The sequence below is a fragment of the Tripterygium wilfordii genome, chromosome 14 (genome assembly GCF_013401445.1).
Source record: "Tripterygium wilfordii isolate XIE 37 chromosome 14, ASM1340144v1, whole genome shotgun sequence".
Taxonomy (NCBI): Eukaryota; Viridiplantae; Streptophyta; class Magnoliopsida; order Celastrales; family Celastraceae; genus Tripterygium; species Tripterygium wilfordii.
In genome coordinates this window covers 2803024-2815701 of record NC_052245.1, presented here as the reverse complement: position 1 = coordinate 2815701, position 12678 = coordinate 2803024, and the positions used below count along the sequence as shown (strand labels likewise).

The 12678-nt window shown below is 38.1% G+C and overlaps 3 protein-coding genes across 3 annotated transcripts; all 3 read left to right on the top strand.

Moving 5' to 3' along the window:
- The first annotated feature begins 2777 nt into the window (after positions 1–2777).
- LOC120015589 lies at positions 2778–4395 on the top strand. Its single transcript, XM_038868076.1, has 4 exons — positions 2778–3259; positions 3360–3506; positions 3616–3693; positions 4009–4395. The coding sequence occupies exons 1-4, from the start codon at positions 2909–2911 to the stop codon at positions 4237–4239; spliced, it is 807 nt and encodes a 268-aa protein (XP_038724004.1). The 5' UTR covers positions 2778–2908; the 3' UTR covers positions 4240–4395.
- A 751-nt stretch (positions 4396–5146) lies between these two features.
- On the top strand, positions 5147–7624 carry LOC120015379. Its single transcript, XM_038867782.1, has 4 exons — positions 5147–5415; positions 5523–5729; positions 5884–6441; positions 7172–7624. Exons 1-4 carry the CDS (start codon positions 5151–5153, stop codon positions 7519–7521), a joined length of 1380 nt encoding a protein of 459 aa, XP_038723710.1. The 5' UTR covers positions 5147–5150; the 3' UTR covers positions 7522–7624.
- Positions 7625–8337: 713 nt separating this feature from the next.
- On the top strand, positions 8338–9095 carry LOC120015315. Its single transcript, XM_038867687.1, has one exon. The coding sequence runs from the start codon at positions 8467–8469 to the stop codon at positions 8911–8913; it is 447 nt and encodes a 148-aa protein (XP_038723615.1). The 5' UTR covers positions 8338–8466; the 3' UTR covers positions 8914–9095.
- The last annotated feature ends 3583 nt before the right edge of the window (positions 9096–12678 follow it).

Below are 12678 nucleotides of genomic sequence, written 5' to 3'. Positions count from 1 at the left end.
CAACTTCCCGACCGTGGCTCGTCTACTTGGTGCCACGGCATGTTATAATGCTATGACATGGACGCCCTAATGTGTAGTCTCTCAACACTCAACATTCTAATTCAAAGAAAATCCAATACAAGACGCTGATATTATTATTCCAAGAAACTTCGGTTGGTGCAATGAGCACGTGACATCATTTTTTTTAATATATATATGTGTGTGTGATTTAAGTTTTTGTATTTATATGTTATGAATAAGTTTTTGTATCCGTACGTTATCCTTATGGCCACATATTGAACTTTGGTTCAACTTACATTATCTTCATATGAAAAATTTCTATGTATGCTCGATTGTTTTTACCTATTATTTGCATTTGTTAATGATAAATGTAGTAATTGTGACCAGTTTTGTAGAACTATAATCATATCAAATGTACAGTATACAAATAAAGATATTTACAAATTATAATTGTTTGTGACGATTTTTCATTTTGTAGAAGTGTTGTATAATATCTTCATCATCGACAATTCGACATCATAAAACACTTTTTTCTCAATATACACAATCAAATAAGCTACTCAAGCCTATCATTGAGCTCTTGATGTTGCATATCTAGACCAATGTAAATTGGTTATTTATTGTCCTTCACGTCGTGATATTCCTCCAACTAGATAGGACTCTTTCATGGTTGGAAGTTTGGAACATGTGATGAGTATCCCACATAGAAAAAATAGGGCTACCAACGCTAGTTTATAAGGATCCAAGGCACCCTCACCTAGTAAGCCGGTTTTCTGGGTTGTAGTTCTACCTTGGGCCTTATGGGCCGGTGTGGGTATTCATCATTGGTGCTTTCATTGAGAGAGTCGCGTTTGCGGAGAGGGCTGCCGTCCGGGAAAGGGCTGCCGTCTGAAGGGCGAGTGGAGCCGCCAGGCGAGCGTAGCCGCCGTGGACGTCGGCTGTCCAAGGGGGGTGGTTTGATGAGTATCCCACATAGAAAAAATAGGGCTACCAACTCTAGTTTATAAGGATCCAAGGCACCCTCACCTAGTAAGCCGGTTTTCTGGGTTGTAATTCTACCTTGGGTCTTATGGGCCGGGGTGGGTTTTCATCAACATGCACCGACACCATGTTGACTACAAAAGGATGAAAGTTTTATCAATAAAGGAGTCTCATTCATCAGGATAAAAAGGGTGTCGCAATGGACTTTTTTTTTTCAATGTTAAAAGGCTAGTTCAATTAAAACTCTTGCGCTTTTGGATTGAGAAATTTTTGGGGGGGGGGGGGGGACGTGTATGTGTGACTCGGTCCATGAATGCATGTCAATATGTCATCTCATAGCAAATGGTCAAAAACGACAGCGTACTTGGAGACCTATAAAATGGGCGCCCAATGTGTCGGCCCAAAGTTTTAAGGCAATTTTGGGCCTTGTGGGTTCGGCCCCAAACTGAGTTTTGGTGCACTTTCTTTAACCGGGGATTTAACTATTACATGGGCCAATTTGGGCTACTCCGACAAATTCGGATCCGGCTACAAGCATATCTGGAAGGCGGAAGCTGTATTTATAACATTTTTTTTTAAAAATTGAAAAGCAAAAAGTCTCATGTAAAATTACTGTTTGGACTTTATATTTTTGCACAAATATGTACAACTGATTTTATAACATTTGCAGTACTTCAAAAATCATCAGTGTACAACTTAAAAGTTTATCCTCATAGATTGAGGAGCAAAAGGAGAAATCCGTCCGAGGAGAGGCTCGCGTCTCATAAGTTAGTTGATGAGACAATAGTTTATCGAGACGATGATCATAGTTTATCCGAGACAAAGATCAGCCATATTAGGACTGAGACACGGCCAGACTCTTAGAGCAGGCAACGCTAGGGAATTTTTCGCAATTGGGCGAAAGCCTGAAGAAGCAATTATGAACTCTAAAATGCATTTTTTGACGGAGTATTTACTTTTGCCTTTAGATTCTTTTTTTTTTTACTCTTTTAATACCAACAATTCCATTTCCTAATGTAAAACTATGGTTATTATAACAGTTGAAGTATTAATGATTAATCACATTGGAGGGCTGCTAACTAGTATCAAATCCTTCTCCAACAGTCTCAAAATATTCTTTCCACCATTTCTTTGCTTCATCCTTAAGGTCCCTAACATCTCTTGTTGAAGGTTTGGAAGGCAATTTGAAAGTAGATTCCTTCAATGGCTTAAATTCACTTGATGCCGAGTTTGTGGCGAGTTCCAACAATGCATTACTTTAGTGCATACTTTCTCCCTAAATATTGTATAGGTGCTACATTTCTTGGGGATTTTGTAAACATTTCTCTAGGACCTGCAATGGCCATTGGCTTCAAGCTGCAACTGCAACTGCAACTGAAGACTCCAATAGCACAAGCCAAAACCAACGACGCGCCAACGGCCCCTCTAAGAATTTTGCCACCGCCCTTGTCATCTAAGGAAGGACTTGCAGATTTATCAACAGCTCGAATTACAAGACACACTGGCTTTGTAAGCAGAAGACGTGGAAGGGATTGAAAAGGTTTCATAGTTAGGTGTCCATAGGTGGTGCAAAGCGCGTAATCGAATGGCCTTCTTTCGGCTTTTAGAGGATTTGGAATAGAATATTTGATTTAGGGTATCTTCACTTTTGCTTATTAAAGATAATGTTTGGTATGAAGGAAAGCATCTTGGTATTGCTTGATGTGGAAGTAGACTAACTTTAGCAGTAAGGCATCAATGTTTTTTTTTATATATATATTTTTTGCACTGAATGTTTCTTTACCCACATAACAAGATTGAAATCAGAACAATTGATTTGCTTTATGAGGCTTTTAGAACCAGATCTCCAGACTTCAATTCCAATATCTAGCCCTTAAGAAACCTAATCTCCATCAATATTGCATTGACAACATACCTGTTTTTTGTCATGTTCTTTACCAGGAGTGATATAGGAGCACTTAATATGAGTGACTACTTTAAGAATTTCACAGTAAAGACCAAGTATGGAGCAGTGGCAGCCACAGCAACTCCAATTGTAATCTTTGCAGGTATTTACGTCGCATGGGCTTACATTCGCCAGGGATGGAAACGAAGAGCTATGGATCGTCGGGTTTTTTCAAGGTCCATGTCATTCGGAGCCATTCGCGGGGGCAATTTGGCTTTGAAGAGATTGCTTGGCTATCATAAGGCACGAGCTGATCCAAAAACTCTCGAAGATGCAGAAAAGGAGTTAAGGAACCTAATCTCCCAAGACCAACCTGATTTCAAAAAGCTGCAGGTGTGCATGGCATTATTTCTCTCTCTCTCTTTTTTAGCATTACATTATACCATTTTCATTGTATTGGATCTTATAAACTTCATTACTTTCATGTTTGAAGAAAACTATTGCAAAGCTTGAAATGAGTGGGAAAGAAGACATTGCAATATCAGTGCTTGAAAAGGCACTGAACAAGGCCATCAAAGAAAAACAGCCACAAGAAGCTTACGAGATCGAAATGATGCTCGTGGAAATGAACATTTACAAGGTTATTAGGCAGTCTAATCAAAGCATATATATTCATAATTACTTCTTGAAGAAATTAAATTCATGATATGTAAACGAATTCCTTTGATGTTTGGTATGCCTTCCTTTAGGGCGATTTCTCGAAGGCTCCGGACTACAAATGCTTGAAGGAAAAAAACATGTCAGATGGTCGTCGACCCCTGTACAAGGTAAGAAATCCTATAATGTCAGATGGACTAACCGAGAGAAACTAGCTAGTCCAACATGTCCTTCGCATGGCTGAGTGGACATAAAGATCGGGCTGTTAGAACAGCCTGCACTACACTAGCGACATGTAAGATTAGTCCAAAGCCCATGTGGATAGAGTCTCGAAAATGAGACAAGCCCACAAAGGTTGGTTCCAACTCTCGACCTCGGGCACCGTAAGCCATAAGGTTGGAGAGATAACCAACTAGATCATTTCCAAGTGATTCGGAAAATTTGATACTTGACCACATTTGTACTACTTTTGGAATGATTCACAGGCTATCCTTTATGTGATGAGAAAGGACAAGGACGAGGACGAGGACTTAGAAGAAGCCAAAAAGTACTGGAAAGAGTTCAAAGAGCTTAGAACAAACTACTATTGGCCACCAGGAATGCAAGAGGATAAACTCTATAAGGTCATTACGGATTTCGAGGAATTCAAGGAGGTTGTCGAGGTTCTTAAGAAGGATATCAAAGAAGTGCACAAGCAGGGGACCAACAAAGTGTAAGAGAAGAGAATTGTTCACTAATGTATACAATGTATGTTGATTGTTGTATCCGATGTGTGTTGGACTACTACTAGTCTTAAGTGTTTCCATTGTCTATTGTATTACCACTTGTCATTGAAGATGAAATTAGAAAAAGACTTGGACTTGGAATCTTGATTTTCTTATATCAGATTGATCGAATAATTCATGAACATGGTAGCAAACAATTAGTGGAATAGATTGATTCATTATATATGAATCACTTGCCATGCTTAAATATGATTCAACTTGGATAAGACAAATTGACAAACATGATGATAAATTATGAATCGCTTCCAATTAAATATGATTCTTTCAAGATTTGTAGTTCCGCGTCAGATTAGGATAATATAACTGAGTGGTATACAAAGAAAGGTTCAACTTCTCTCACACATGTGACACGTTTTCTAAATCTAAGTATTATGAAGACGATCCAAGATAATAAATTCGTGTGAGACTTTGACCTAGAATGAACAATACTACATTAATGTATTTTGGATTGGATTTTCTAACGGATTTATATTGGGGTTGGCATTGGCATAGACCAATAAACAAAAAAAGAAACCTAAGAATCCTAGTCGGCTAGTGGCTACCTAACCCATAAAATCATAGTTATTATAATAAAAAAAATCACTTAGGGCTTGCCCGTTTAGGGTGTTGGGTTGGGAAGTGTTGGGAAGTGTTTGTATCAATGGTCCCGAACGCCTCAAACAATCAATGGTTGGGAGGTGTTTGGGACGAACCCAACCCTCCCCAACACCTCCCAACACCCTAAACGGGCAGGCCCTTAAAAACTCATATCATGAACGCGAGTGCATACTAGCATTTCTCATGGGGCCACCAGGAAAAAAGGGATAGAAGTGACAACATTAATCAAATAGGTGCGGAAATTAATGGAAATCACTTTGATGGGGAAAGCAAACTCAAACAAACCACTCATCTTCCAATCAAAGCTCCTCTGTTTCTCTCTGTTCTACCTCTTCACAACTCTCTTTCTAGCTCTCTACAATTCTCTTTCTTCCACCAAATGCCTCTTCAGATCATCTCCATTTGAGCCAATCCCAACCCCTCTCTTCCTCTACCCTCCCTCCTATGGAGAGCACAAGTATGCTATCCCCACACATCGCTCTTCTTGCTCCTCCCCTGTCTACTTCTCTGGTGTGTGCCTTATTCTCTCTAATTTCAACCTACCTCAATTGTTCAATTTTTGTCTTTATTTTTCCTTTTGTGGAGTTGAGATGATGGGTTTTGGTTTTTTTGGTCAGATTATTGGATGGTTTTCCATGAGATCCAAGATTTCCGTCACAATTCTTCGGTTTCTTCAAGGAGTTTGATGTATATCCAGGGGAAGAGCGATAGTTTCGGTGGGAATTTCTCTACCCAGAAGAGATTTTCCTATTTTGATCATGAGGACAATGAGAATGTGGAGATTCCCTGTGGATTTCTCACAAATTTTCCGATCAGAAATTCTGGTTTGTTGAATTAAAATTTTTTTGTCTCTCATTGTTGTTTTTGTTTGATTGAATTGCATAGAACCAAGTTCACTCGGTCAATTCAAATAAATTGATTTTGTCATTTTAATTTGGTAAATTTTTGGTGGTATTTTCTTTTTTTATGTTTTTTCAGATCGGATTGCAATGGAAAGCTGTAATGGGGTTGTTGTAGTCTCTGCAATCTTCAATGACCATGACAAAATTAGACAACCAAGAGGACTTGGGTCTAAAACCCTAGATGTTGTGTGTTTCTTCATGTTTGTAGACGATGCTACCATAAATGGTCTTGACTATCACCAATTAATTTCTCGAAAATCGGGCGAATATAAGATCGGAGCATGGAGAATTGTTAGAGTTTCAAGCAAGAATTTGTATCAAAATCCAGCAATGAATGGAGTGATACCCAAGTACTTAGTTCATAGACTATTCCCAAACTCAAAATTCAGCATCTGGGTAGATGCAAAGTTGCAGTTAACAGTTGATCCTTTATTGTTGATTCATAGTCTTGTTATATCAGAAAATGTAGACATGGCGATATCGAAACATCCCTACTACGTTCATACAATGGAGGAAGCAATGGCAACTGCTAGGTGGAAGAAATGGTGGGATGTTGATGGGTTGAAGATGCAAATGGAGACTTACTGTGAAAATGGGCTGCAACCATGGACACCCAATAAACCCTATCCATCAGGTATGAACTTTCTTCTTGAAAATCACCTAAAATGTTTGATTTAAACAGCAGCTTCTGCATATGATGCATTGTTATATGACTGTGACTTCATTTGACTATCATTGTTTTTTTTTTTTGGCTCATTTATAGGGAGAAACAAACTACAACAGGCCAAAACACATTTGACTATTATTTGTAGTGGTTTTATAAGAAATGTTTAAAATTTTTGACCTAGTTGAACTTGCAAATGGTCTTAAATTATGCGTACAATGACTTCTTGTGGGCTGGCAGAATAATCTGTGAAATCCTTCAATATGTTGGTTGTCCTTTTTTGTCCAGAATATAATAAAGAAAAAAAAATGATAATAGGAAGCTTCGCATCAAGTGTAAGATGGAAGACCATATATTTACACTTTCATTTTGGTCATTAGTGATGTGAATACTGAATAGTAAAAAGCCCTTGGATGGTAGCCTAGTTGTTGAATCTCTCTCAGGTCAAATTGTATGGAGTCGGGAGGTTCTGAGTTTGATTCTCATTGAGAGTAATACCCTTGTGATCACGCGGCGGGTTTTTGCCCAACTTATACCGTCATCAAATAGGAAACTTCTATGCGAGGAAGTTTGACGGTCCGAATTTAGACCTATATTGAAATGCCCAAAAAACAAACTTGTATGGTGTACATCTCGATTAAAAAAATGTGAATACAAAAGTAGATATGTTTATTATGGTTTTTTTTGTGTGTGTTGGCAGATGTGCCAGATAGTGCACTGATCTTAAGGAGGCATGGAGTGGGAAGCAATCTGTTGTCATGCCTGATTTTCAATGAGTTGGAAGCATTCAACCCAAGAGACCAACTGGCATTTGCTTATGTGAGGGATCATATGAAGCCAAAGGTGAAGATGAACATGTTTGAGGTTGAAGTATTTGAACAGGTTGCAGTAGAGTACAGGCACAACCTTAAAAAAACAAAAGCAGCAGCAGCAGCAGCTGCTGGGACCAGGACTGCACCGAAGAGGACCAAAAGGGCAACTCATGATTTGTTTGTTAATAGCAGTTGTTGTAGCAGCTGCCATACATATTTATTGGAAATGTGGGGGTGAATCCCATAATTTATTTTGTGTGTAATTAATACGATTAAAGATAGAATTCCCACAAAAAAAAAATAGAATAAATAAATTTTGCTGCCAAAAGTTCATGAGCAAACAACCTCCTTTCACCGAGAAAAGCTTACAACCAATAACAGGGTGTCAGGGCATATTCATAAATCTCTCACACACACATATATATATACATATATATGTTTTTTTTCCATATGTTGGTGGGGGCCGAGTTATCTTGATCACGGGACCAAGGATGGTTATTTAAATATATATATATATATAATTTATATATAATTTTTTTAGTACTTATTATAGTTGTTCATTCACATTCACGCTATCCATGGAAAAAGAAAGAAGGCAAGAAACTCATGCCATAATATTAATTATTGCTATTACAACTCAACAATATTGTTACTTTCTTTAAAGAATATTGTTATTCACTCTTCTCACTTTTTGTGGGAATATTGTTATTCATTCACTTTTTTTAAAATTAATAATGATGACATACAAGTTTATCTTTTAAACATCCGATATGAATTTAAATCATAGATAAATAAGTTTCTCACATGACACAGGTTAAAACTCAATACGTGACCATAATGATATTGCTCTCCGTAGAAATCGAATTGAAGACCTCCCGAATCCATATGAATTTGACTCAAAGAGATTCACCAATTAAATTGTAGTTTCCAATTCATTTCACAAAAACAAATTTTATTTTAAAAAAAAGAAGAGAATCTTGGCATCACATTTCACATGACAAGAGGTACACGCTAATCCGGCTGGGGTGCAGAAACACACTATATTTGCTTCGAAGAATCCACACAATTCTTACTCACTCCCTGAATTCGCCAAATTATCCGTTCACCATCGTTTCCTTTCCCAATAAAAAGCATTCATAAGTATTCGGATTAGCAGATATTGTAAGCTCCTGCTCGTTCAATAATGGCATCTCAACAGATTGCGACTCACAGGGAGGACGCCGAGATCTTCAAGGGCGACGAGTCGCTCTGCAAGCTGAAGTCGTTGGAGCTCCTCGACGAGATCCACATGCCACGTGGCCTTCTCCCACTGGAGGGACTGGAAGAGGTGGGCTACAACCGTACTACGGGGTTTGTGTGGCTGAGGCAGAAGAAGAGGAAGGACCACTTTTTCCGTGCGATCAGGCGCAACGTGTCGTACGAGAAGGAGGTCACGGCGTTCGTTGAGGATCACAGGATGAAGAGACTCACTGGAGTCAAGAGCAAGGAGTTCTTCATCTGGGTTACCATTTCCGATATCTACATCGATGAGCGAGACCTGACTAAAATCACCTTCGCCAATCCTACCGGAATTTCCAGGACTTTTCCGGTCTCGGCATTTGAGGAGGACCATTCTAGTACCAAGAACTGATCATATCTGGATTGTGAAATTGGGGTTTTTAGTCTAGGGTTTGTTTGTGTCTCAGAGCTCTCCTAGCGTTGTTTGAGATTGAATAATTTATATGGTTTAAATTGGAATCTGCCTTCTCTTTTGTTGTTGTGATTTTGTTTGGATTGTGATTAATTGAATGATCATATGGTTTCGGGATCCAACTGTTTGTTTCCTGAGAAACGGGACGACAATATATTTGAAGAATTCAGAGTTTGGAGTATGCAACTGATAAAACCATCGGAGACTGTTTACGAGTTACGACTCTTTCTTCTGCTTAACCAGCCAAGCCAAAGACCACGATTTGATCTGGGGTAAAAGTCGGAAATATTGAGAAACCGTTTTTGTATTGGGCTTGGGCTCTACAAATTCTTCTATTGGGCTACAAAATAGCCCGTTTGTCATCCGATACATTCCTACAAGGTGCCCAGGAGCTGGGTGTAATTAAAATTACAGCAGCCCACTATAGTCATGTAGTGTTCATGCTAACGAATTCAATAGTAACTGATCTTGTTTAGTGTGAATTAGAGTAGTGTTGTTTTGAATATAGGGGAGGGGATGTGGATGTTCGAACTCGAGACCGGGATGGGGAGGCTCGAACTCGAGACCTCTTTAAGTTACCACACACAAGTGTCCTATAAGCTACTCGTGATTCTCATTAGAGTAGTGTTGTTTGTGTTTGTGTTTTTCAATTTTTTTTCTTTTTGTTTAATCCTCTTGATTGTACTTTATCTATATAGTGACACTAATGCGTACGAGACTCAATTCCCTAATTTGTTGGGTAACTTAATACAATCAGCCTTATGACCTTTTTCAAAAAATAAAATAATGAAAAAGAACTATTGGTCTTAATAGTGGTTAGCAATTCACTGGAAATTCAATTTATTCGAATAGGAAATTAAAGAGGTGGCAAAACCAAAATCTCAAGGTTTTGATAATACGTGGTAGGCTTCTTGACCTACTACATTGGATCTTCAGCAAATTCTCTTGCGTTGACATATATTATTTTCTACATGACAAAACATGATTTAAATTAAAATGATTATCAATTTATAGAGTATCACTAATCCTCTTGGCAATACCAAGTACGTGTCACATGTTATTGGTATTATTGTTGTTTTATATTAACCTAAAGTAGGATTAGATAAGTTTACCGTGGATTTGTGTAGAAGGCTAACACTTTTGAATACAGGGGATGGGATGAAAAGACTCGAACTTGAGACCTCTATGAAATACACCACACATGAGTGTCATCTGAGCTACTCGTAATTCTCTAGAAGGCTAACACTTTATGGCATATCGATACACAAATTTTAAGTATACCAAGTATCAATGGAGTATAAATTAAAGGAAATTTTGTGTAAATCATGAAACTAAGAGTTTTTGCAAACGATGCAAATTCACATGATTTTGACCAAAACTTTAGGGCATCATACCCGCAAAAGAAACATATATTGAACAATTCTCACAGATCTTTATACATTTAATATTTAATGTTCAAAACAACAAACATCTTTTTAGCCAGTCGCCCTTCTCAATGTACAGAAGGAGTAATAATTAAATTAAAATGCATGCATGGGAAACTGGGAGTAGTGAAGTGTAACTGAGATTTGCTCTGTAAATAGAAAGTAAATCTGAAGGTGGAAAATTTCTCTTCACGCGAATCAAACGATCATATCATTCACAAAATGAGAGGATCTTAAAATTCTGTTATAGATGATAATTTTTTGTGCGTCGTGAGTTTAGATTCATATTAAATGATAATACGATAAATTTTCAACAATCTTTTCTGTCAAAATCTTACACATGTAATGGATAAATTTTTATTGCTGTTGCTCTCACCTTGTCATATGATTAGTCAAACTCAATCACTCATGTCACCTTTTGTCCACTAATATGACACTCACACACACAAAATAGAAAAGAGAAAGAAACTATTGCTGAAATACTATTTATGATCTTGAAATACCAAACAAGGCGTGTACGATTGAGTTCTTATTCTTCATTGTAACAGAATGAACAAGAGTACTGTGTTTCCACAAGAATTAAAGCCAGATCTTCATTGGCCTTAAAGAAGACAAAAACGTAATAAAGAAACTAAAATGAATCACCAAGAGGATTCTTCCAAAGAAAGTACACAAGAAACTGAAGCCAAGAAGCATCGAACCACACATCTTGATGATGATAATGACGATGACCCCCGTCTTCTTTTAGGGTTTCTTGTTATTAGCGGTCGAGAGATCGCAATAGAAGGTGAAAGCAGAGTTGGGTTTCCGATTATGACACGGAGTACCAGAACCTGAAGGAGGAACAAAACCCTTCGGAAGCATAGCAGAGATAGTACTGGTTTTGAATTCCTTCATCGTGTTTCTGTCTCTCTTACTCTTCAACCTCATCTTCATTCTCTTCTTCACTTCTTGCTTGTCCAAGAAGAACGGTTTGCTCTTCTTCATATGCAACACTCGGTCGTCCATCTTGGGTTGGATTGATTCATTGTTCAAAACAGAGGAAGCAGAACATGATTTGATCAGCAAGAAAAGAAAACAGAGTAGGGAGCAAAATAACTTCAAGATTCGATTGAAACCCATCAAAAATTCGTCGATTTGGTGGCTAGTTTCACTGATTCAGTTGTGTTTGCGAAAGAAATTGAGCAGGTAATAAGAGACTAAATTAATACACACGGAGATTGAGAAGTGTGAATCCCAAGAGAAACAGAGATGGTTTCTTTAAGAAAGAGTGTATGTGCTTTGTTTGTCTATTTATAGACTAACAAAGAGTGCAGGGACGTCCAGCCCCCGATATGTGGTGATAGTAACAAATTGGTGCAAGGTTACAAATCGTTTATTGTGTTGTTATATATATATATACATACATGTGGTTTAAGTATTTACCTAACCCCCATAGCTTATACATCGAATGATATCAATCTCTACCCTAAATAGTCAGTGTTGATCAGGCGCAAACAATCCATGTCAATGACATCAACATTTGGCTGCTTTCCTGTTTTACCTTACCAATGTCCAGTACTCCATTAGTTTTCTACCTGTTGACTTGAAAGACGAAAGTAAGATCATGAACTCATTAGTAGAGATGCAGAGATCTACGATGGAGCAATAGTTTAGTTTGTTATATTTTTGGGTCTAAGGAGGATGCGTTAAGGTCGAGAGTTCGATTCAACTAAAAGTATTTTCTTGTGCTTTTTCTAGTTCTATGGGCCAGCACACTTACGGGATGGGTTAGGAGTCACATTTCTTTCGCATGGGTTTCGGCTCAATCTTACCAGTATGTCATTTTCTTGTACTTTTTTCTGGTTCCGTGGGTTTGTGCACTTTCAAGATGGGTTAGGAGCTCCATTTCTCTCGCATGGGTTTTGACCCAATCTTATCAATCGTCAACATAGTGCAAACTGTTTTGATAGCCGTAGATTTATACTCACTTAACTATCCAAAAAACATATTGAGCTGAGTGGTTCCTCAGTGACCGAACAAAAATTGAAGAGATGAATGGTATTATGGTACATCTTATTGGGTTTAGCTTAGAAGGGTTCTGAATTGGACTAGCTTACGGCCCATGAAGGCCTTGCCAATAACGGTAGGCCCATAAATTGGTAATTGGCTTCCTGGAGTTTACATATATAGTAACAATATTTGAGGAGACCCTCTAGCTTTTTAATGTTTGTCTTTGTACCCCCTTGTTGGACACCCGCACCCCGGCAACGACGTTAATGTACGGACAGTAAACGTGGCA